General features: G+C 48.8%; 1 protein-coding gene across 3 annotated transcripts; it reads left to right on the top strand.

Annotated features, from left to right (window-relative positions):
• The first annotated feature begins 10,328 nt into the window (after positions 1-10,328).
• On the top strand, positions 10,329-25,200 carry LOC123086083 (E3 ubiquitin-protein ligase At3g02290). Of its 3 annotated transcripts, none has more exons than XR_006440386.1 (6): positions 10,329-10,670; positions 10,817-11,091; positions 11,627-12,032; positions 12,385-12,494; positions 24,215-24,329; positions 24,838-25,200. XR_006440386.1 is itself a non-coding variant. In XM_044507789.1 (6 exons), exons 2-5 carry the CDS (start codon positions 10,972-10,974, stop codon positions 24,321-24,323), a joined length of 705 nt encoding a protein of 234 aa, XP_044363724.1. In that variant the 5' UTR covers positions 10,329-10,670; positions 10,817-10,971; the 3' UTR covers positions 24,324-24,329; positions 24,838-25,200. The 3 variants fall into 3 exon arrangements, 2 of the variants coding, with proteins under 2 accessions (XP_044363724.1, XP_044363725.1); XM_044507789.1 differs by having other exon boundaries at positions 24,255-24,329; XM_044507790.1 differs by lacking the exon at positions 24,215-24,329 and having other exon boundaries at positions 10,339-10,670.
• Positions 25,201-25,624: the final 424 nt, after the last annotated feature.

Raw genomic sequence — 25,624 nt, 5'->3', positions numbered from 1 at the left:
CTCGGCTGCATCAGCAGCACTTGCAGCCAAATCCATGTACGCGTCCGCAGAACTCCATAGCCGGTCCAGAGGAGCATACTTCGGATCTCCAAACTTAGTCTGCAACAAGAAGGGCTTCCCAGACACGATATCTGCAGCTTGATTCAGCTCCTCCTTCGTCGCTCTAATTTTGGAGCGGCCTTCCTTGGCAACCACCCGGGCCTTCTCCAGGTCCGTCGCCTTTGCCCGGTTCTCTTCTTCAAGAAGCTGGTAACGGTCAGCGACATATTTTAACTCTACATCCATCTTGGCTATTTTTTCCTTGCTCTCGCAATGCGCGGCCTGTTCGGCCCTTAATTCTTCGGCCTCCTTTAAAGCGGTCGCGTTGCTACTCCTTGCTTGCTCCTTCGCTCGGGCAAGCTCCGCCCAAAGGGTCTCCACGGTGGCAGCTCCATCTGCAGTCACAACACATTAAAGATACTGACATCATGCTACTCTTATTATGTGACGATCACCAGAAAAATCACTCACCCTGTGCCTCGTCAAGCCGCTTATTGACAAGCACGATGTCGGCATCTGCCGCATCAAGTTGCCGCTTTAGCTCGGCAAAACCATCAGTCCGGCTAGCCACCGGAGCTTCAACCACCTACACATAAAGGCGGTCTGGTTATTACCTGGGACTATGATCCTCTGTTTGCCGCCGTTTTCGATGACAACCAGAGTCTCAGGGGCTACTATCTGCATAGGGCATATCTAACGTATGCGGTACTATTAAAAACATACATTATTTCACGTACCTCGAAGCCTTTCAGCAGACTCATGAAGGCTTCATGCAAACCGCTTTCAGCGGATGAAATCCATTCAATTACCGTACCCATTAGTGTACGATGCGCTTCCGGGACGGCCGCTTGCCCCAGAAGATCCTTCAGCGCGTTTGACCGCACACTATATGGACCCTTGATGTCGCTCTCCTTAGGAGCCGGATACTGGGGATTCTGGGCAGCCAAAGGGTTATCCTCTGGCCCTAGTAGATCCGGAGATACCCTTCGCGACGACACTTCAAGGTCGCCCGCTTCTTGAGAAGGGGTGTCCGGGGGAGGCGTTTCGCTCTCCATCATTTCCGGAAGAAGATCCCCCGAAGATGAACTCTGTCGAGAAGGGCTACGATCCGGACTACAATTTATAAGCATCGGTTATTGTCTTTGGAAGTAAGGTAGGATGTTTTCACTATTAAGTACTTTTCGATTACTTACAGCTCGGTAGAGGGCTGATCCCCACGCGGACATTGTGCGGCAAGAATACCCTCCGAGGTAGGACCCTCTGATGAAGATTTCTTCTCCCGTTTTGAAACCTTAGTTTCTGGATCTTCAGAGGTAGTCCTCTTCCTTCCCCGGGAGGGAGAATGTCAGATTCTTCCCTTTGATTGTCCTCCCTTGCGGAGGTGCTCATTCCCCCGGCTGGAATAAGTAGCGAGTGAGGCCCGCTTTCGCCCTCTTTATTCCCCCCCCATCATCTTCCTTTGAGACACTGGATAAGGCGCCAGGCTCGAGCATCTTGTCCAATACCGGATTGTCCAAGCCCTCAGGAAGGGGGCCGAACACCTGATCATCATCGCCTTTGTTATCCAGTCCTGGTCAAAGAGCGGCACTTTAGAATGATGCCATGATAAATGAAAGGACAGCAGGTTTGGCATGGGATTACTTACTTGGGCAGCAGGGCGGTTGCAGCTCAGGCCCACATCCTCGGTGGTGTCCCGACACTCTATTTGGGGTCCGAAGAACGATTTGTACATCTCTTCGTGCGTCATGCCGAGGAAATGCTGAATAACTCGCGGTCCTTCCGGGTTGAATTCCCACATGCGGAGGGGCCGGCGTTTGCAAGGTTGGACTCGATGAACCAGCATAACTTGCATTACCATAACCAGACTGAAGTCTCCCTTGAAGAGATCTCGGATACGGCTCTGCAGTATTGGCACGTCCTTGGCTGGACCCCAGCTCAGCCCCCTGCTAATCCATGACATCAGTTGTGGTGGGGGGCCCGAGCGGAAGGCGGGGGCAGCTACCCACTTGGCATTTCAGGGAGCTGTGATGTAAAACCACTCCCGCTGCCACAATCCGGACACCTCTGGGAAGGAACCCTCTGGCCATGGAGCATCAGCGATCTTGCTTATTAAAGCACCTCCGCACACTGCGTGCTGCCCCTCGATCATCTTCGGCTTCACATCGAAGGTCTTGAGCCACAGGCCGAAGTGAGGGGTAATGCGTAGGAAGGCCTCACATACAACAATAAATGACGAGATGTGAAGAAGGGAATTCAGGGCCAGATCGTGAAAATCCAGCCAGTAATAGAACATAAGACCCCTAACAGAGGGATCCAAAGCGAGGCCTAGCCCTCGGAGGAAGTGGGAGACGAACACAACGCTCTCGTTGGGTTCGGAGTAGGGACGACCTGCCCTCGGGTGGGCAGCCTATGCGGAATTTCGGCGGTCAGATATCTGGCCTCCCTCAACTTCTTGATGTCCTCCTCTGTGACGGAGGAAGGCATCCACCAACCTTGAAGGTTGGATCCGGACATAGTTGAAGGTCTGAAGCACCTGACCTGAGATTTGGGTGCTAGAACTCGAGGCGGGGGAGGGATTCGATTGAGCACGGGAGGAAAAAAAGAAAAAGCCTCGTCCCCTTTATAAAGAGGGTGAATATCAGGCATCCTCCTCGTGGCCGTTTGGGACTTACCTAAGATCTAGGAGTCATACCAACAGGCACGGTTGGGTTACCCACGTTTGTATTGATGAGAATCCCGTGATAAGGGGGACACGATCTCTGCTTTGACAAGACGTGTCAAGAAAACCGCCTCGCGTTATGTGCGGAGCTGGTTGAGGGAAACGGTTTGGATAATGACCGGGTCATGGCGTGATGTCATGCTGTCAAAACGTGTAAGCAGATTAGATTTGTGGAAATATTATTCTCTCTACAGTGGTATGTGGAACTTATTTTGCAGGGTTGGACACTGTCCTTGTATTCAAACTCTTCCATGGTGTATTCGGAGGAGGAACCCGCCTTGCAATGCCAAAGACAACATTGCGCACCGGACTCATCATCATTGAAGCCTGGTTCAGGGGCTACTGAGGGAGTCCTGGATTAGGGGGTCTCCGGACAGCCGGACTATATCCTTTGGCCGGACTGTTGGACTATGAAGGTACAAGATTGAAGACTTCGTCTCGTGTCTGGATGGGACTCTACTTGGCGTGGAAGGCAAGCTAGGCAATACGGATATATATATCTCCACCTTTATAACCCTAGCCCCCTCCGGTGTCTATATAAACCAGAGGGTTTTAGTCCGTAGGACAACATACAATCATACCATAGGCTAGCTTCTAGGGTTTAGCCTCTTTGATCTCGTGGTAGATCAACTCTTGTAATACTCATATCATCAAGAACAATCAAGCAGGACGTAGGGTATTACCTCCATCAAGAGGGCCCGAACCTGGGTAAACATCGTGTCCCCTGCCTCCTGTTACCATCCACCTTAGACCCACAGTTCGGGACCCCCTACCGAGATCTGCTAGTTTTGACACCAACATAGAGTCTATCACACCCGATCATCATGTGGTCTCTCAACATGATGAACTGTCGCAACGGTGCATACTCGGGAAGAACACTTATACCTTGAAATTTTAGTTTTTATGGGATCATCTTATAATGCTACCTCCGTACTAAGCAAAATAAGATGCATAAAAGATAAACATTACATGAAATCAAAATATGTGACATGATATGGCCATCATCATCTTGTGCTTTTGATCTCCATCTCCAAAGCATCGTCATGATCTCCATCGTCACCGGCTCGACACCTTGATCTCCATCGTAGCATCGTGGTCGTCTCGCCAACTATTGCTTCTACAACTATCGCTAACGCATAGTGATAAAGTAAAGCAATTACATGGCGTTTGCATTTCATACAATAAAGAGACAACCATAAGGCTCCTCCGGTTGCCAGATATCTTACAAAACATGATCATCTCATACAATAACATATATCACATCATGTCTTGACCATATCACATCACAACATACTCTGCAAAAACAAGTTAGATATCCTCTACTTTGTTGTTGCAAGTTTTACGTGGTTGCTACGGGCTTCTAGCAAAAACCGTTCTTACCTATGCATCAAAACCACAATAGTGATTTATCGACTTTGCTGTTTTAACCTTCAAAAAGGACCGGCCGCAGTCAAATTCGATTCAACTAAAGTAGGAGAAACAGACACCTGCCAGCCACCTTTATGCAAAACTAGTTGCATGTCTGTCGGTGGAACCGGTCTCATGAACATGGTCATGTAAGGTTGGTCTGGGCCGCTTCATCCAACAATACCACCAAATCAAAATAAGACATGGGTGGTAAGCAGTATGACGATCACCACCCACAACTGATTGTGTTCTACTCATGCATATCATCTACGTATAGACATGGCTCGGATGCCACTGTTGGGAAACGTAGCATGCAATTTCAAAAAAAATCCTATGCTCACGCAAGATCTATCTAGTAGATGCATAGAAACAAGAGGGGGAGAGAGTGTCCATGTACCCTCGTAGACCGAAAGCGGAAGCGTTTGACAACGCGGTTGATGTAGTCGAACTTCTTCTAGCTCTGACCAATCAATCACCGAACGTACGGCACCTCCGAGTTCTGCACACGTTCAGCTCGATGACGTCCCTCACCTTCTTGATCTAGCAAGGTGTCGGGGAAGTAGATGAGTTCCGTCAGATGACGGCGTCGTGACGACGACGGTGAAGTGATTCTCGCAGGGCTTCGCCTAGGCATCGCAAAACTATGACCGGGGTGTAAACTGTGAAGAGTGGCGCCGCACACGACTAACAATTGTTGGTGTGTGTTCTAGGCGCCCCCTCCCCACGTATATATAGGTAGGAGGGGGAGGGGATCAGCCATGGGCCGCCCCAAGTAGGAGGAATCTTGCTTGGGGTCCTCCCCCAATTCGGCCTCCCCCTTCCTTTTTTGCCGGAGAGAAAAGGGAAGGGTGAAGGGAGAAAGGAAAGGGGGCCGACCCCCCCCCCTTGTTCCTGCATAAGGGGGGCACCCCTTGTGGGTCGGTGTGCTCCCCTCTTATAGCCCATATGGCCCATATCTTCCCCCTGGGGTTCCGGTAACCCACCCCCGGTACTCTGATAAATACACGATACAATCCGAAACACTTCCAGTGTCCGAATACTATCATCCTATATATCAATCTTTACCTCTCGACCAGTTCAAAACTCCTCGTCATGTCCGTGATCTCATCCGGGACTCCGAACCACATTCGATCACCAAATCACATAAGTCATATAATACTAAATCATCATCGAACATTAAAGCGTGCGGACCCTACGGGTTCGAGAACTATGTAGACATGACTGAGACACCTCTCCGGTGAATAACCAATAGCGGAACCTGGATGCTCATATTGGCTCCTACATATTCTATGAAGATCTTTATCAGTCGAACCGTAATGACAACATACATTATTCCCTTTATCATCGGTATGTTACTTGCCCGAGATTCGATTGTCGGTATCTTCATACCTAGTTCAATCTTGTTACTGGCAAGTCTCTTTACTTGTTCCGTAATACATCATTTGTAACTAACTCATTAGTCACTTTGATTGCAAGGCTTCTTATGATGTGCATTACCGAGAGGGCCTAGAGATACCTCTCCGATACTCGGAGTGACAAATCCCAATCTCGATCTATGCCAACCCAACAAACACCTTCAGAGATACCTGTAGAGCATCTTTATAATTACCCAGTTACGTTGTGACGTTTGATAGCACATAAGGCACTCCTCCGGTATCCGTGAGTTGCATAATCTCATAGGCGAAGGAATATGTATTTGACATGAAGAAAGTATTAGCAATAAAACTGAACGATCAATATGCTAAGCTAACGGATGGGTCATGTCTATCACATCATTCTCCTAATTATGATCCCGTTATCAAATGACAATTCATGTCCATGGTTAGGAAACCTTAACCATCTTTGATAACGAGCTAGTCAAGTAGAGGCTCACTAGGGACACAATGTTTGTCTATGTATTCACACATGTATTAAGGTTTCCGATCAATACAATTCTAGCATGAATAATAAACATTTATCATGAATAAGAAAATATAAAATAACAACTTTATTATGGCCTCTAGGGCATATTTCCTCCATACCCAGCATGTACTAGTATAACAGTGGGCCAAAAGGCCCAATTTGAGAAAACCATAGTGAATCTAAAAAAAGAATAAACTAGCGTAAGAATTTCCATGGCCCGCTACAGAAAACTACAATGTGCACATGATTTCATACGAACACAGGGGACATAATTCTTTTTATTATGAATCAAAAAACATCCGGGAACTAAAAGCCAAACTAAATTGCGAAGCCTCTGAAATAAATTTGTAATGTCTCTGGAAATAAATTTCTCATGGTCCAAGAAAAATAAATTGCCATGGTGAAAATAAATTTGCCATTAGCTAGCAACGTTTGCTTAAAATTTGTATTATACCGTTTATCTAGATATTGGTGAAAAACATAAAAAATAGGGTGTTTAACATGTCAAACTAACAAAAAAATTGGTTTCCCTGAAAATTGCCATGTTTTTATATTTTCATTGTCAAGAAACAAAAGAAATCACACACATGAAATTTCCATGATAAAAAAATAAACAAAAATGCCATGCCACTGAAAATAAAATTGCCATGTTATTAAAAATAAGATTGCCATCCACTACAAAATAAAATTTGCATCTTTTAAAAAATAAAATACCATGCTCCTAAAAAATAAAATTGCCATGAAATAATTGATAAGTTTTTATTTGTTCCAAAGAATTGCCATGAATTAGAAAGTTTTATGTCACGATTGAATTAATGAAATTGCCATGTTACATACATGTATATTTGCCAAGGTAGGTCTACTATATTTGCCATGGTAACTCTAATATATTTTCCATAATCCAATTAATAAAACTTCATGACATTAAAAATGAAAATGTCATGTTATTAATGAGTAAGATAAATTTAGGAAGTTGCCATGGGCACATGAAAAATATTCTATTTGATCCAAAGAATTTCCATGAACTAGTTTATGTCATGCTACATACGTACATATATTTGCCATAATCAAATTAATAAAGTGCCATGATCCAATTAATAAAATTGTCATGCTATATACATGTATATTTGCCAATGTAAGTTTACTTAATTTGCCATGGTAACTCTAATGTATTTACTATGATCCAATTAATAAAATTGCCATGACATTAAAAATAAAATTTTCGTGCTATTAATGAAAAATTAGGAAGTTGCCATGGGCGCATGAAAAATTCCGTAGGAATTTTGTTTTCTCAGAAACAAGGCAAAATTAGGGATTTGCCAAGCTACATAAGATAAATTTGCCGCATGTCCGATAATTGCCAATAGTATCTACAAATGAAAATGACATGATGGAGTGAATTTGCCATGGAATCTAGAATAAAAAATGTCAAGATGAATACAATTTTTTTCCATGGTCCAATTCAAACAAAATACAGCCCTAGAAAAAAAAACAAAGAAAACTAGATGGTATGATGCCATGATCCTAAAGAACACACATCATGGCAAAAAACGTGAATAAAATTGCCATGATGCACACACCACTTGGCGTGATGCAAAAACACACCATGACGACAAAAAATGTGTCTAAAATACGAAAAAGGGTTTCCCCCGCTTTATATTATAAAGTAACAACCACTTACATCCAAAGCATCGATACAAACGCACACCACACAAACCCAAGGCGAGATACAAGAAAGCCGGGCAATGAAACACATCCTCAGCGACAACCAAACACCTACAAGATGTGCAACAAGGAACCGCTTAGCGCCGACGGAGGCCACCAAGAGCAATCGTTCGGGAGGGTATGTGACGAACCACGCCGGACCGAGGGTTCCAAGACGATGCCTCCAAGAAGAGTACGACCACGGAACGTCGCCACCGTCCGATCCTCAAATCAAGTTTTCACCCGGAACGAGACGAAGGAGAATGAGCACAACGACGGAGCCTACGAGAAACACGACATCCGCAAACGCCGCCACCGTCGTCCAGTGCACGAACTGGACAGGTGATGAACCCCGATGCTTCAATCCCTTCGTCGCATCCCCGATCCGCCAACCACTCGCAGCCATGCCGCCCAAGCAGCCATGCTTGTGTGCCCGCAACCGAGACGCGCAGTCCGCCCACGACATACGCACCTCCCACCGCCAGGACCGCCGCCCTGCCACCAGACCACCGCGACAACCACCAAAGAGCACACCTTTGGCCAGATCTACGCCCCCAGCCGACTCCGAAGCCACCGGCGGACACCTTGCCACGAGAGGAACCGCGACCATATGCCGGTCCGGGGGAAGGAGGGGGTGACGGAGCAGCCCAAGGCCAAGATCGGCAACGGGGCACATGGAGGCGTCCCCGTCCACCAGCCAACCTCCCCCCGAAACCATGTTCGCCCCTGAAGCCATAGGCCCGGACTAGCCGGGGCGCACCGGCCGCCGCTGGACGCTGAAGAAGGGGAAGGGGACCAGATCGGCCGCCGCCGCGCCTAAGGGAAGCCAGCAGGAAGGTCTCCCCGTGCCGAGCGCCGCCGTCCTGCCGCAAAGGGCCCGGCTGAAAGGGGACGCCCACCGCCACCGCTGCCGCGCCGCCCCCCTCCCCCACCCGAGCCACGGAGAGAGGGCCGCCCGCGACCCGGCCGAGCTCGACCCGCAGCGCCAGAGTCGACGTCGGGGCGCTGCAGGGGAGCAGCCGCCGCCGACACCACCCACCGGCCTGCACCGCCTCCATGCCGCCTGTCACGCCGCCGCCACGCCACCGTCGCTGGCCCACGCCGGAGCACCGTTGCGCCGCCGTGCCCGGCAACGAGCACCGCGTCCCGGCCCAAGAGATCCGGCCCGCGCCGTTCCCCCCGCGCGAGAAGACAAGAGGACCTCGCCGCCGCTGGCGACGACCGGGCTTCGCCCGCTCGCGCCCCCTGGCGGCGGCGAGGAGGAGGGGAGGGTGGGCGGCGACGCTAGATTTAGCCTCCCGGACGCTCGCGGGAACGTCGCGGAAGGAGGGAAAGGGAAAGACCCTCACAACCAATCCTGAATACAGCAAATGTGTCTAAAATTGCCATGATGCACACACATTACTTGCCATAATGTGAAAAAACACGTTTAGGCAAATTGTATGTCAAATTGCCATGGTAGAAAAATGTATATAAACTTGCCACAATGCTTACAAACTGGAGTATTTGCCATGATACTCGAGGAACACATCATGGTGACACGCTAACTCACCACAATGCTCAAAACATGGCAAATTCAAAAATTATGTGCTATGTTCATATGGCAAAAACAGAAAAAGATTGATAATTTTGTCACTAAAAATTTCAACTGCTCACAAATGTCGTCGCTCCTTTATACACAATGCTAAAAAATGCCACTAGGCATCATTACTGTCAGCTCAAAACGCATTTACTATATATTATAATAATCAAAATACCCATAGACCAACATGTCAGCTCTCCCTCTATCTCACTATGATAAAGCTTAGGTCCCACTCGATTCCCAACAACATCTTATTTTTCTCTAAAATTATTTGATTGCTTACTGCTGACAAGTGAGGCTCTCCCTCTATCTCACTATGATAAAGCTTAGGTCCCACTCGATTCCCAACAGCATCTTATTTTTCTCTAAAATTATTTGCTTGCTTACTCCTGACAAGTAAGGCTCACATTTATCATTGTGAGACAGATAGAGTTGACATATGGTCCAAAAATATTTTGATCATATAACATGGTTAACGGGTCTGACCTGCCAGTGTCGATGTCTAATGGAATTTTGAGCAAACATCTAATAATATGATGGCATTTTTTAACTACCTAACGCATTTTTGAGCAAACGTCTCAGGGCATGACCAATGGAGGCGAAAAAAAGACAAGTGCTCCATCAAACACATAGGCATGGAAGGATTGAGGCTATTGCTCACACGCGTTCAGTCCAATGGTGGCTATGGTGGTGCTGCCTCACACCCGTCATCCTTTGGTCCCCATGTGTTCATCTTTTTCATTCTTCCTCCCCTTCTTTTCCTCTCCCTCCTTACTCTTTCCTTCTTTATCTGCTGAAGAACCCGAAGAACCCGTCTCCTCTGCAAGCTTCACCTGGCGCATGCAAGCAGCGGTCCTGCTGCCACAATGGCATCCGAGCCTAGTTGGCTTATGAAGCATCACCTTTGGGGCTACCCATTGGCCATGCCCTCATGAGACGATGATACTTTTGACCAGCTGTAACTTTCCTGGGCACCCGTCAGCACCTCACTTGGGCACCTCCGTCCCTCTCCTTGTGCACTGTTCGATTCTGTCCCACAAAAGTCTCTCGCCTCCCTCAATCCCCTTTGCCCCGCGTCGCCGAAACCCCCGCCTCCTCATCCTCCTCACGCCTCCAAGCCAAGCCAAGCCAAGGCCGTCGGTCTTCGCCGCCTCCTCCGACGGCCCCCTCCTCTACCCGTTCCTCACGCCCTTGAAGCGCCGGCCTGATGCGATTCTGTCCCTCGCTGTAATCAAGCCCTAGTCCGCTTCGATTATCGGCTCTCCGTGGGCAATCGAGAATTCCGCCGGATATTTCTTCTCCAATAACCTACCCAAGGTATCCCGAGCTAATGCTACTCCTACTACCCGTCTGTTTCCACCAAAAATAATTCGGGGGTTGAGCTCAGTCATCGGATTGGACGACATTTCTCCACTGATACGATCGATCCTCTCTCGCACGGCTTGATTTGCCTCCATTGGCAGGTATCGTTTCCAGGAGCCCTGCCCCCAGAGTAGCCAAGAGGCTGGCGTCGGGGGCCGATTTGCTGCTACTTTTGAGGAGTTGGTACCCTGTAGGTGGCCCGTCGGCTGCAGGGTCTTGGTTCGTGGAGTTCTTTTCAGGGCTTTTCTTGGGGATCATGGGAGCTTTCTGCTCGTGTTTGCAAGCCGATTACTCCGACCGCCATGGCAACCAGACTTCTGGTGCGTTTAGGAACTGCATGTGCCTCAGGTGTTTTACCCAGCAGCTGATCAACGCTGTAAGTCTCGTCCCGGTTGCTTGATTGCCATAGGGTTGGTGTGATAAAGATTAGTTCGTATGGCTGACTTCTAATTTTGGTCCTAGAAGATCACAATCTTTTAACGTCCAAGTACACATCCTTCTGTTTTTTGTTAAGCACAACCTGATGTGCAAAAGTAATTAAGCATCTGTATTGGATATCATTATACTGATTTCGATGGTAACAATGTGCTCTTCTGTCGGATTACATGGAGTCTCGGGCAAGATTTATCTCATTGTACGAGCACAAGAAAGAACAAATCAACAAGTATCTAGTTAACTACTGTCGCCTTGTTTATACACAACCTTTAGTTCTCTAGTAACTAGCCTTTTGCGGTGAACACCTGGTGTGAATGATAGCTGAAAGAAACCAAAAACATGACACAACCATTGCAAATTGTTTCTTGTTCCACTCACCTGCTGAATTTTCTGTCCCTTGTAATAAGTTAATTACTTTAACATGAATTGAGATTATACAGGCACAAAACCATTACATTTGTATCTCCTTTTTTCAGTACACTGTTTTATTCCGAGTTGGAACGGTCCACTCTGTTTCTCAAGCTATAGAAGCCACCCCGCTTGATTCATCTGAAAGTTCATTCGATACATATCGTTCACCTCCAAGACCACTGCCATATGATGATCCTAGATTCTCCCCTCCTCTGCGTGACTGGTTTGCATCAAGGCAGGATCCTTCAAGCCATTCACCAGAGGAATCAGAACCACTCAGACCAAATTATGATGAGGAAATAGAAACGATGAGTTCAGTCAACAAGCCAAGTAAAACAAACTATGACACAAAAATGAAAAGAAGCAGCTCTGCTTACGGAGATAAGTTGTCCCGAAAGGAATCTGGAAATTATTTCACCTACTTTTCTCCATCTACTGAAGATGAAGATGTCTGTCCAACATGTCTTGAAGGTAATGCTCACTAACTTTCAGTATATTAGTCTACCAGGAAGATGTCAAGTGAGTTTTGTACAGCGCATTAGTTTCATACAGTTAGCAAGACTTGAAGTAGAGCAGTCTAGAAACAATAAGCATTAGTTATGTTATATTGCATGACCGAATCTGATTCATCTTTCTGAACTTTTGTGGCACTAATTTAATTTCTTGGGTAACCCAATCATTCTATACATATTCCATTGCTTTAGAACACCGTGGATGTTAAATAAATTATTCAAATGTGTCGTAAATTTATGTTTATGCTGGTTAATTGAAATAAACTCCCAAATCAGATAACCTGATAGACCATTACCTATCTAATTTGCAGATTATACTTCGGAGAATCCTAGGATAGTAATGCAGTGCTCACATCACTTCCACCTTGGCTGTATCTATGAGTGGATGGAAAGAAGTGAGGCATGCCCTGTTTGTGGAAAGGTAACTTGGTTTTAGCTCTTTGTCCCAATGATCTATTATTACTATTTCCATATGCTGTTACACTTTGTTCTACTATGAGGTCAGTAGTCCATATCTACTTTGGAACAGTGTTGACATTACAGGACATGCCTTTGCATTTTACTTATTTAAGGTGTTGTATTTCTGTGTTTCTTTTTCGATAAAGGGGGACTTTATTATCTCAAATGTAGCATCAAGTGGATACAAAGCATTATGAGTAACACCCGGCCTCTGCATAATTAGGATGCACACAGCCAAATCCAGAAGTCTGACAAAAATTCATAAAATAAAAACCGGCAAATCGGTAACAAGTAGAGTCCTATAGACCGACACTATGCCTATGTCGAAGGGGGTGGCGGATCAATCTGTAGGTTATGCTGCCACCCATGTTGGGAAAAAACCTCCGTAGCCACATGCTCCAATCGCGTACACACCGCCATGAACAGCGGTTAGTACTTTGGCCGTTGTAGCATGGACCACGTACGTAGCGACTGCGTACACCGGAAAATAACCTGCAGAGGAGAAGCATTTTTGTCATTAAAAACCAAATCATGTCTACATAGCCAAAGGGACCAAATTAAGGCATACACTCCCACCTTGATTAGCGTTTTGAACCTATTTGTAATACCGTCCAACCAATGACCAAAAATATTGGCAACACTTGTGGGCGGATACAAATTTGACGCTATTTGGATGACTGACCACGTAGAACGGGCAAACTTGCATTGGAAAAATAGGTGTTTGATTGTCTCGTCATGAGTACAAAAAGAACACTTCTTACTCCCTGGCCAGTTGCGCCGTGCGAGGTTGTCTTTGGTTAGCACAACTCCCCTACGAAGAATACCACATGAAGATTTTCACTTCTAGTGGAATCTTAGACTTCCAAATTTTCTTATTATTACACGCTGGTACCTCAGTGTGCGTGAGTGCACAGTACATAGTCTACTGTGAAAGACCCTAATATAGTAAGGTTCCAGTGAAACACATCCTGGCCTTGTGTCAGGTTAATCGAATCCAGTCAGGATAAAAGATTATGCCATGACACAAGTCGGGGGCCAATCAAATCCCGCCTGAACGAAATATTCGGCGGTGAAGATGTTAGGATCTCACTAGTGTAGCTCGATCTATTGCACTAACTCACAAATTTGTGTCTTAGGTAGCGATTACAAGCTCGGGTACAAGAATGGAAGAAGGGGATCGGGGACTGGAGAGGAACAATGCCACCGCCGTTCTGATCCACTGGATGACCTAGTCTTCGTGGGAGACGCCTTAAGTAGCCGGGTGGTCGCGTGGGCTCACCGAGTCCACTGTGGCCCAGTGTTGGTTGGGTTGGGCCGCCGGATCCTGGTGGGTCGGGAGGCAGTGATGGAGTCACTGTCGGCTGGGTCCCCCTTGTCGGTGACTGGCAGCAGTAGGGGCGCTGACATCCCCTTCTCCTTGCGACGAGGCTTGCCCCCAAGCCTTTGCTGCTGGAAAACGGGCTTGTAGCGCCACTGGGTCCTCCCAGGTGTCTTCCAGGGCCGACGTGTCGGACCAGCGCACACGAACCTGCTCGATCATGGCGCCATTTTTCTTGCGCCAGCGCCGCTGGAGGACTGCGACAGGAACCACAGGAGCATCAGTATGACGCGGGAGTTCAGTTTGAGACAGCGTACCCGGGCGCAGGCAGTGGCGTAGTTGGGACACGTGGAAGACAGGGTGCACTTGAGCCTGAGGCGGCAACTCCAATTTGTAGGCCGAATCGTTGATCTTGGCAATGATTTGGTACGGTCCGTAGTACTTGAATGCCAGTTTGTGGTTGGTGGTGGGCGACTGAAGTTTGAATGTAGGGTTGAAGTTTGAGGTAGACCGAGTCGCCCACAGAGAAAGTGCATGGAGATTGCTGTTTGTCCGCCTGGGCCTTCATGTGCTGCTGCGCTCTGTTCACGTGTTGTTGTAGCAGGTCCTGAATGACGGCGCGCTCGTCCAGCCAAGAATGCAGCGCCGGCACGGTGCACTCACCTGTAGAAGTGATCCCCCAATGCCTTGGTTCATGCCCGGACATTGCTTTGAACGGCGACATCTCGATGCTGGAATGATATGAAGTGTTGTACCAAAACTTTGCTAGTGTATCCAGTGGCTCCATCTGGTTGGGCAAGCATGCACGAAACAACGAAGATAAGTTTCGACACACTGATTGACTCGCTCTGTTTGCCCGTCCGTTTGTGGATGGTTGGCCATGCTCAGCCTCAATTTCGTGCCAGCATACTTGAAAAACTCCTGCTAGAAGTGACTGGTGAAGACGGGATCGCGATCTGACACAATAGAAGCTGAGAATCCATGGATCCTGTAGACACTGTTCATGTAGAGGAGCACAACTTTGGGTGCAGTATAGGGATGCGCCAGGGGAAGGAAGTGGGTGAACTTGGTGTGCCTGTCTACAATGACCCAAAGGCAGTTGAATTTACCGGACTGCGGAAGCCTGTCGATGAAATCCATAGTGATCATCTCCCAGGGTTGTTGCAGGATCGGTAGGGGTTGGAGCAAACTTGGGGATGCTGCTATGTCCGGCTTGGCTTGCTGGCAGACTGGGCAACAGCGCACATAATGCAGAACATGTGTTCATTTTGGGCCACGCGAAAAGACGACGGATGCGTCGAAAAGTTGCAGGAAATCCGGAGTGCCCGCCAAGGGGGCTGTCATGAAATGCTGACATGATCTTCTGCTGTAGTGCGGTCGAGCCTCCCAGCCAAATACGTCCACGGAATCGGAGAATCCCATTCTGCAAAGTGAAACGGCCTTTGGGGCCTTCCTTCACAGCTAGTTGCTCCAGCAGTTTCTGTGCCTGAGGGTTACAGTTATAACTTGCTGCTACATCTTCAAGCCAAGTTGGTTGATAGGAAGTGACAACAGAGAGCATCTCTGAGGAACCCGCACGCGACAGGGCGTCTGCTGCGGTGTTTTCAATACCCTTCTTGTACCGTATGGTATAGCGTAGACCCAGGAGCTTGGTGAAAGCGCGTTGTTGCCAGGGAGTGGAAAGGCGTTGTTCCTCCAGGTGTATCAGACTTTTTTGGTCGGTGTGGATGACGAACTCGCTGTGCTGGAGATAGGGTCGCCATTGGTCGGTGTGGATGACGAACTCGCTGTGCTGGAGATAGTGGCGAGGAGCTGGAAGGTCTTGGGTGAGACGCTGCCGTCCAGCGCCGAACAAGAAATGGCCATAGCGGTGTCGCAAGTTGAGGTAGTGACAGTGCTCTCGTTTTGCTCGACGTCCACACCGAAGAGCTCGAGCATTTCCTCCACCACGTGGAGTTGGACCGTGGTGGGGCAGACGTGGTCCTGTCCCCAGCGCTCTCCGCACTTGAAGCAGAGACCCCGAGCTCGGCGGTAGTCGCGAAGCGTATTCACCTTTGGACGTGTCCGCACGCGCCGCCTCGGTGCCGCGACGATCCACGATGCCACTTGGAGGAACTGGGCGCGGTGGAGGTGGAGGTAGTGGCAGCGCTATGCCCGGCCTGTAGTGCACCTTAGGTGGTCGCGACAGCGAGCCAAATGCTCCGTCCGCCACCTCTTCTTGTAAGAGCGCGAGCGCGCATGCTCCAAGTCTGGTGGTCGCTCCACCAAGACCACCGCACGGATATCCTTCCGTAGCCCCTCGACAAAACGAGTGAGAAAATAAAATGGGTGAATTGTGTCAGAATAAGAGCTGAGATGATTAATGATGACTCAAATTGCTCAATGTAACCTGCGACCGTGGATGTTTGGCGCACGGTGTAAAACTGACGAATCAATGTTTGATGGCGATCACGCCCAAAACGCGTACACAAAAGAGCGGTAAACGATTCCCAATCGAAATCCGCAAGTCGCTTCTGAATAGATTGCAACCAAATGGATGCGGAGCCAGAGATGTTCAGCGCGGCCATAGGCACCCAGGAAGATGGTAGGATGGCAAACATAGCAAAATATTGTTTGCAGAGAGTTTTCCACAATTTTGGGTTATCTCATGCGAACTGGGGGAATTGGATGGATGGGTGTGCCTGGCCTAAGCCGCTGAGTAGCTGACTGGCATGCGCGAATGGGGAAAGGGCAGGGGGTGATGAGGGGGCATCGGACTGATCGTTTGCCGGGAGCGGCGGCGGCGTCTGGAAGGACGCCGCGGGCAGCCCTCGTGTGATGTTGTAGACGTCGTGGCCATCGTGCCCGCGAGTTTGCTGCCGCGCCAAACACGGTTCCGATGTGGGTACCGGTCGTCGCAGGCGGATGGTGACTCATCGCTGGCGCCTGGTGCGATGCGCCCTCCGGGCGCGGTGGGGGTGGAGGTGCGTGTTGCAGGGCCGCCATCGGGTCGGTCAGATCGCCGACGTGTCGCTCGAGATCGGGGCGCCACGCCATGAGGTCGTCGACCTTGGCGTTGGAAGCCTGGATCGCGGCGGTGTGCTCCTTGAGGGTGGTCTCCAGGTGCTCCAGGGACGACTGTACGGACGAATCCATGGCGATGAGTTGAGATCGCGCTTGGCGCAGGGATCTCGTCTCCATAAACTGGGCTAGATCGACGCAGAGGAAGGGGGTGGGAGTGGTCTTTGATAAGGAAGGGGGTGGGAGTGGTCTTTGATACCAGATGTTAGGATCTCACTAGTGTAGCTCTTGTTCTATTGCACTAACTCACGAATTCGTGTCTTAGGTAGCGATTACAAGCTCGGGTACAAGAATGGAAGAAGGGGATCGGGGACTCGAGAGGAACAATGCCGCCACCATTCTGATCCACTGGATGACCTAGTCTTTGTGGGGGACACCTTAAGTAGCCGGGTGGTCGCGTGGGCTCACCGAGTCCACTGCGGCCCATTGTTGGTTGGGTTGGGCCGCCTGATCCTGGTGGGTCGGGAGGCATCGATGGAGTCGCTGCCGGTTGGGTCCCCCTTGTAGGCGACTGGTTCAGGGTTAGCAGCGGTAGGGGCGCTGACAGAAGAACCGAGCACATGCGCAATAGTATTATTCTTTTCACGAGCAATGTTGTATAAGGCTGGATATTGTTCTCTGAGGCTGGCATTGCCTAGCCAGATGTCTTCCCAGAAACAAATCTCCGACCCATCCTTTATTGCGAAAGACCCAAAGCGAAATAGATGTTTCTTTGCCGCCATTAGGCTAGCCCAAAAGTGCGAGTCACCAGGTTTCCAATATGCCTGAGAAACCGCCTTTTGGCCTAGATACTTGTTGTGTAACATGGTTTGCCAAACACCATTCTCAGTAAGAAGTTTAAATAGCCATTTACCGAGAAGGGCCTCATTCTTGACCTGCAAGGTCATGAATTCCAAAGCCACCTTGGTCTTTAGGCCTACAAACCACACTCCATTTGGCCAGCCTGTATTTTTTCTTTTCACCATCTCCTTGCCAAAAGAATCTGGATCTAAAGTAGTTTAGTCTTTGTAGGACCCTTTTTGGGAGTTGGAAGAAAGAAAGCATATACAGAACCATGTTTGTGAGGACGGAGTTAATCAAAACCAGCCGACCTCCAACTGAGAGCAGTTTTCCTTTCCAGCTGCTCAACCGTTTCTCTAGACGCTCCTCCACATGTATTCCCAGATATTTAATCGGGAATTGGCCAAGTGCGCAACCAAACAAGTCAGCATAATCGGCCGCCGCCTCAACGGCTTCTCCAAAGCAAAACAATTCGCTTCTATGGAAGTTAATTTTGAGGCCCAACATTTGCTCAAACACCGAGAGCAAGAGCTTCAGATTTCAAGCTTTGTCCAGGTCATGTTCCATAAAAAGAATTGTGTCATCGGCATATTGCAAAATAGAGAGGCCACCATCCACAAGGTGTGGCACTACTCCCGCAATCTGTCCATCCTGCTTCGCGCGCTCAATCAGAATAGCCAACATGTCAACAACACTGTTAAATAACATTGGGGACATGGAGTCACCCTGTCGTAGTCCTTTTTTTGTCTGAAAGTAATGACCTATATCATCATTGACTTTGATGGCCACACTACCTCCAGTTACAAAATTTTGGATCCACTGGCGCCATTTATCGGAGAAACCTTTCATCCTAAGGGCCTGTTGGAGAAAAGACCACTTGACCTTGTCATAGGCTTTTTCAAAGTCAATTTTGAATACCACTCCACTCATGTTTTTTTGGTGCATCTCATAGATGGTCTCATGAAGGATTACTACACCATCTAGTATATTCCTTTCATGAAGGCCGTTTGAGATGGCCATACAACATGGTCAGCTATCAAGTTTAACCTATTTGTAGCCACTTTGGTGAAAATCTTGAAGCTGACATTAAGGAGGCATATGGGTCTGAACTGCTGGATCCGTTCGGCCTCCTTAATTTTTGGCAACAAAATAATCTTGCCAAAATTTAGCCTAAATAGGTCAAGTCGATCGGCATGAAGACACTTAAACAACTCCAAAAGGTCAGTCTTGATGATATCCCAGAAATTCTGATAGAATTTTGCGGGGAAACCATCAGGGCCTGTAGCTTTGTTGTGTTCCATTTGGAACACCGCCGCTCTCACCTCCTCTTCCGAGAAAAGTGTCGTGAGGATATCGTTCTCTTCCGCCGTGACTTGTGAAATATCATTTGTTCGGGCCTCGTCAAGGGTGACATTCCCTTCATCTGGCGCCCTGAATAGAGATTTGTAGTAGCTGGTGATATACTTTTTGAGCTCCTCCTGACCTTCGATCCGCCCCTCATCCTCTTGGAGACTATGAATACATTTCTTCCTATGTCGACCATTGGCAACCAATTGGAAGTATCTTTGTATTACTATCTCCCATTAGGATGAAGTCAGCTTTGGACCTCTGGTAGTATTTGATCTCCTCTTCGCGCAATAGACGGGCAAGCTTCTCATTAGATTGATTTTTCAATTCAATCTCTTGTTAAGATAAGGTGCGTGTCTCTGCAATTTTGTCGAGGTCATCAATGATGGTACAGAGGTGCTGATTTTCTTTTTTGTACAATCCGTTGGTGTGTTTCGCCCATCCAGAGAGGTGTTGCCTCATGGCCCTTATTTTATAATTCCATCTCTGAATTGATGTACGACCAACGGCGTGCCTCTTCCAAACATTCTTGATTATGTCTACAAAACCATCCCGATGCAGCCATGCCAATTCAAATTTCAAAGGGCGACGGGCAGAATGGCTTGTAGAATTTGAATCAAGAATGATTGGCGCATGATCCGATAATGCCTCGATTCGCTCTAGGGCTCGCGCGGTTACCATAGGAAATTTTAGCTTCCATTCGGTATCCATGAGTATCCTATCAAGCTTCTCGTACGTCGGGACAGAACCCTATCAAGCTTCTCGTACGTTAGGACAGAACGGTTATTAGCCCAAGTGAACTGCCTCCCCGACATACAGGCCTCCTGAAGATCCAAACTGTCAATCACAGCATTGAATAGGAAAGGCCAATGAGTATCGAAGCGGTCATTATTTTTTTCTTCTCCTGGTACCTAAGGATATTAAAATCCCCTCCAATAAGCATTGGGTACAGATTATCCTTAGCCAGGTTCACTAGTTCACGGAGAAAAACAGATTTATGCTCATCTTGGGCAGCCCCATACACTGCGACCAGGCTCCATGTAAAATTATCGGCCCTGTTTCGTAGGTGAAATTTGATATGAAAATCACCGGTCGAAAAAAGCCAACAAGTCCATGGCCGTGGTCTGTATCCCAAGAAGGATTCCTCCGGACCTTCCACGAGCTGGTAGACTGCCATGTGTAGTCGAAACCACTTGATAGGTGATCGAGGACGTGCGGGCGGAAGTCACATTTACCAGCCTCGGAAATTGCCACAAAATCCAATTTGTGTTCTCGCACACAATCACCGACGTGTTTATGTTTAGCCAAGTCTGAGAGACCTCTGCTATTCCAAAACATGCCTCATGTGAAAACCTGAATTGCTGTGGAACTTTTCGCCTTCTTGGGCGGTTTTTGTTTCTTTTTAGAGGATTGCGATTTAGATTTTCGCGAAGACACTGTGAAGTCACAAAACATTGACACGGGTCTTGCATCATCTAAACCCACCTCGGTAACCTCACCAACCAAGTGGGAGATTAGCAGACCATCATATTTGGCATCCGCTTCATCATCGTCCTCGGTTTCGGGGGTTTCGGGGTTTGATAGGGCGTTATTACACTTCGGAGAAACCTTTAAACGGTCAATCTGCAAGTGTTTAAGTGCCCCAACCGACAGATTAATTTCATTATCATTCTTTCCCATAGATACACCAACATTATTTAAGCTACTAGTAATACGAGTGTCTGAAAAGGAAAGAAAAGATTGAGCGGATGAGGTACCTGACGTGGGGTCCAAATTCCTCAAGGCTTGACGACAATCGCCTTCTCAAGGGAGTGCTCATCAGTCGCAGAGGAACCATCAGCAACAAGGGAATGATGGTTACTACGTCGAAGGGGCATGGTCAGGCCTCCAAACATAGTACCCATCGGCGTCGATAGAGTAGCCGTTGGCGCAGACTTTAACAATGGCGAAGGTGTCCGTACAGTCCCAATGGTCGGCGAGAATGAACGAGGTGTTGAGCCCAGTGGAACCATGGCGACAGCCGCACGAGCCGGTGACGCGACTGGTGGCGCGACAGGACCCACGACCAGCTCTATCGGCGCCGAATCCCTGGCAGAAGCATGTGCTGCAGCTGCATGCTGCATCGGGGCAGCAGCATCTGCCTCCTTGAGCGCCATGCTCGTATGGGCGGCTGGGCCAGTCTCTGTGAGTGGTGCATGGCGCATGCAGCCGAGAGCCATAGGCCGGCCCTCCACGGCCGCTGGCTGTATGGCACACGCAGCCGTGGACCGCGCTTGGTCCACTTTATTCACGTGAGCAGCAGCGGCTACGAGCAAACCCGTTGCTGCCACATTCACGTCCGGCCGGCCGAACAACCTAGATCTGCTGCCTGTACTGATCTCTGTACGTACTTCATGGGTACTTCATGGGAACAGCCGAACTAGTTTGAGCATCTGATGTCGTATTTTCACCAACAGCTTGGACGTTTTTAGACCTTTTGCTAGCATCTCTGTCAGGCATATCCTCATCCCGGTTAGCGCCGTCCTCATGGTTTTCCCAAATACGTGGGATAAAGTCAACATCCGGGACGTAGTCCTCCTCCTCCACAGCAAACCGAAGCGAATAGCCATTAAGTTTAACATAGACATCCGAGGAGACCGAAGCATCCACTTGAATTCGCACAATACCATGCCGGTGCAAAGAAACCAAATCAACATCTTGTGTGGCTCCTATAACTGATCCAACCGCCCACAAACCGAGGAAATGGCGGAGAGGTGGTGGAATGCCAGTGACGTGAACCCATACAGGCTGCAAAGGAAGAACGGATGTGACCTCCTCAGCTATCCATTCACCGAATGCAACCTTCACTTCAAAAGCTGCCACATGTTTCAAAATCTCAAGGGACGGGAAACAAACTAGGAAAGCATTGTCTCCATGCGGCACGGCTTCCCAATTCCAAGATGACTGGACCGAGGCGATCTTAGTGACCTCTACCTCCACCTCAGCAGCGCACAAAGAACCACCAGAGATCGTGACCAGAGCAGTCGGCAGTGTTGGTGGTGCTAGATGTTCCTTGAAGAGCGAGTCAGGTAGCTGCACGAACATAGCGTTTACTAGACCGCATCCACCGAGCGACGCAATGGGCCTTGGTTGCTTGAGCACAGGACAACGATGCATAGGGTGCTTGTAATTGTCGCAAATATGACAATAGTGTATCACCGTGCAGTCCTTGGAGAGATGATCATCTGAACGACATTTGAAGCACCAAAGGCTTGTTTTCTTTCCTTTTGGGCCCTGTCCAGCGGCGTCCGTTGAGGCCGCAACCACCGGAGCAAAGTTGGTAGCCTCATGAGTCAGCGTTGCGGGGGCGGTGCCGATAACCGGTGGTGGTGGGAACAACGACGGAGGTCGCGCAGCCGAAGGGACGGCACCGGAAGCACCGGCAGTAGCACCATCACGGCGTCCCCCCTTGCGCTTGTATTTGTTGCGGCGGGCAGGAGCTGCGGGCGCTGGTTGATTGGTGGCCCCGAAGGCGGCTGGCGCCGGCGGCGGTGCTGCAGCCCGTGGGACGGATGGTGCGATGTACGCCGGTGGTGCGCCAATGCGAAGCGGACCGGCGGCAGCCCCAAAACCTGCTGAGATCATCGGGTTCGTCGTTGCTGTCCTGGCCGGCATGGGTCCCTTGGTAGCGTTGTTGTTTCGGCCAGCCATTATCGGCGGGGACGGCTGTCGCAGGACGACGGTGTAGGAGTGAAGCGGCGCGACCAGGGAGGACGTGCGGCTGAGCGATGGGTATCGCGTACTAGGGCGACGTGAGCCTTGAAGCAGATCGGCCCTCCTGAGAGTATGGCCCAAACATGGAGTCGCACGCACTCGTGGCCCACCAGCCGCCGTGAGAGTATTGGATCCAGCGTCCACGTGATTGATGCATGCCGCTGACCTCGCATGATCGATTAGCCGATCCGCATGGAGCGCCTGATTGGAGCATGCAGCTGCGGCAGTTTCGTCCAATGACGCTGCAGCAGTTCCATCCACTGACGCCGTGTTCGTTGCCACCGGCGGCTCCAGCCAGAACACCGCCAGCGCGACTAGCTGCAGCGGTCTCGGCCGCGGGAGAGGCCCTTTCCGAGGGCGGATGGGCACGCCTCGGCGAGCGGGCTTCGCAATCTCCGTTGGTTTGGCGTCGACAGTCCCCTGCTGAGACCTGCATCCATCCGACAATTGATCGGCGAAAAACGAACCAGAATGAATCTGACCTGAAGACGATGATGGTGACTCGGAATCCCGACGGTCCAATACGTGCGATTCCTTGGTGGGAAATCCCATGTCCTCCCAGAATTCCTGGACGATTTCTGCCTTTGATTTCTTCCGGCGAGCAACCGTCGACCAGGGATCCCCGGACCCATCCTGATCTTCGCATCAGAGCAGGGCGTTGACCGATTGTACCGGCACCGATGTCTCCTCTAACTGACCAGCTTCGTCTTCATCAATTTGCTCTGTCAGCTAGGATGTCGAATCTTGATCCGGAGCTCGGAGACCCCACTGTATTGGAGAGTTCACCCAGAGCCAAGGTAAGCCGCCGTCGCTCCAGGAAGACACGACCACCCACGCGCACGACACAATCCAGTAACACCATCTCAGTCCCGCTCTGAATCCTCTCCCCTGCCCGTAGATGTCGACCTTCCTGGACCTTGCCGTCGCCATTCCGCAGAAAGCAGAAATCAGGCTGATCTAGGAAGAGCGAGCCGGGCTGCCAGTCCAGTCCTGCCGTCGAGGAAGGCCGACGAGAAAGTTGCCGCCCAACACAGCGGTGGCGGTGGATCGGGCGACCTCACCATTCGTAGTTCTCTTTTTAATTGGGTAGGACTCTAATTACTTTATACAATGATTGTGACGGAGCATCTGGTTATTCGTTGAAGTTTGTTCAACAGGGTGTAACTTGATTTCTTAGTACCATTGTGGTGTGGTGTTGCACTTTATTCTACAACGAGATTCAGTAGTCCAAGTTTACTTTGGAACGGTGTGGGCATTGCAGGAAGTGTGTATTACTTCCTTTAGGTGATGTATTATGTGTTTAAATAGGGCCAACTTTTAATTGCATTATGCACCATTTCTACTAGTTTGTTACTTTACTTTATTTTCCCTAAATTCATGATATGAAACTACAGTTACATGATTAACCTACTATATTAATGTAGTGTTCAGATCACCATTCACCGCAAACTGTCCTGATTGCAGGTTCCACACGTGGAACCTGAAAGCAGCTGTATCGCCACAACACTAATTTTAGGAAGTGCCGTATCATAAATATGGGTAAGGCTTTCAGCTTATTCCTTGCTCATATTAGATAGGTTGTTAATAGTTCTCATGCATCAGAATACCCAAAAATATGGCGGCTAATAGTCTGGGATTTCTCAGTTTGTTAACCTCCTCATAACCCAAGGCATGGTGTGTGCGAGGCAGCTTACTGCGGGCCGGGTTTATACTTGCATAATTATACAGGGACTATTAAGCCTCTTCGGCTAGGATGATCGGTATTTTTCCTGGGAAGGGAAATTTAACATCTACATTGGAAGATACAGAAAGCAAGGAGAGTGTTGTTTGGGGCTGAATAATTTCTACCTAATTCTGATGTTAAGTCCAGAAAATTTTAAAACTAACAATGGACAATCGCATTTGTTGTTTGGTAAGCTGATTTTGCTGATTTGATGTAGTAAAAAACTCTGATAGATGTGTATTGCTGTCATCGCAATCTATTTCACTGTGTGTTTTCCCTGTATTGACTCTTAACTGATTTGTGCTCCATCGTGATCCTGTGCAGAAAATGGAGTTCAACGAGACAACTTAGACCTCAGACTGGACTAAGTGTCTTGAATTAACATCTCATATGGGAACCTGAAAATATAGGTACCTAGTCCTGCAAATACTCTGTAAATACACCTTTGTAAGTATCGAATCAGCAGCGTGCTCTATTTAGTATACTGGAATTCTTGATATGTTGGAACGGTGCATATAAACATTTATTTCTTTTATTTTTCTTTCAAATGGCCGGCAGGGGAAACTTGTTCCCTTGGTTTGTGCCTCAGCGTTGTTGCGACATGTTTTGATTCTCAAGTGATAGTCACTTGGAGGCTGTAAGTTGATGATATTTGTTAATATAATAATCATATGAATCCCATGGCTCTGTGGAAATCTCTTGTTTCTTGCTATAGTGTTAGCTCCATGTCTGCTAATCGTGCCGGAGATAACCGTCCAGGAGATTACTTCAGACCTATGTCACATCTTTACAACACTCTAAACCTCCTACTGGCATGGACCCTCAAACCGCATCTGTCCGGGCCACACACGCTTCGCCACGCATGCGTCTTACAACCCTGGCCACCCAAAGCCCTCTCCTTTGCTGGCACACTTCCCTGCATGAAGCGGTGCTGGCAACCCAAAGCCATCTCCTGGCCACCCCAAGCCCTCTCCCCTCTCCTTCGCCCACACACTTTTCTACAACCCTGGCAACCTAAAGCCCTCTCCTTTGCCTGCACACTTTCCTGTATGAAGCGGTCAACGTCGCATTCATGCTGGCCCAGAGCGGATCCGACAACTCTGGCCACACA

This window comes from Triticum aestivum, chromosome 4A (genome assembly GCF_018294505.1).
Source record: "Triticum aestivum cultivar Chinese Spring chromosome 4A, IWGSC CS RefSeq v2.1, whole genome shotgun sequence".
In the NCBI taxonomy this organism is placed as follows: Eukaryota; Viridiplantae; Streptophyta; class Magnoliopsida; order Poales; family Poaceae; genus Triticum; species Triticum aestivum.
Note: the sequence above shows the minus strand (reverse complement) of the source record. Positions and strands in the feature narration are given on the sequence as shown.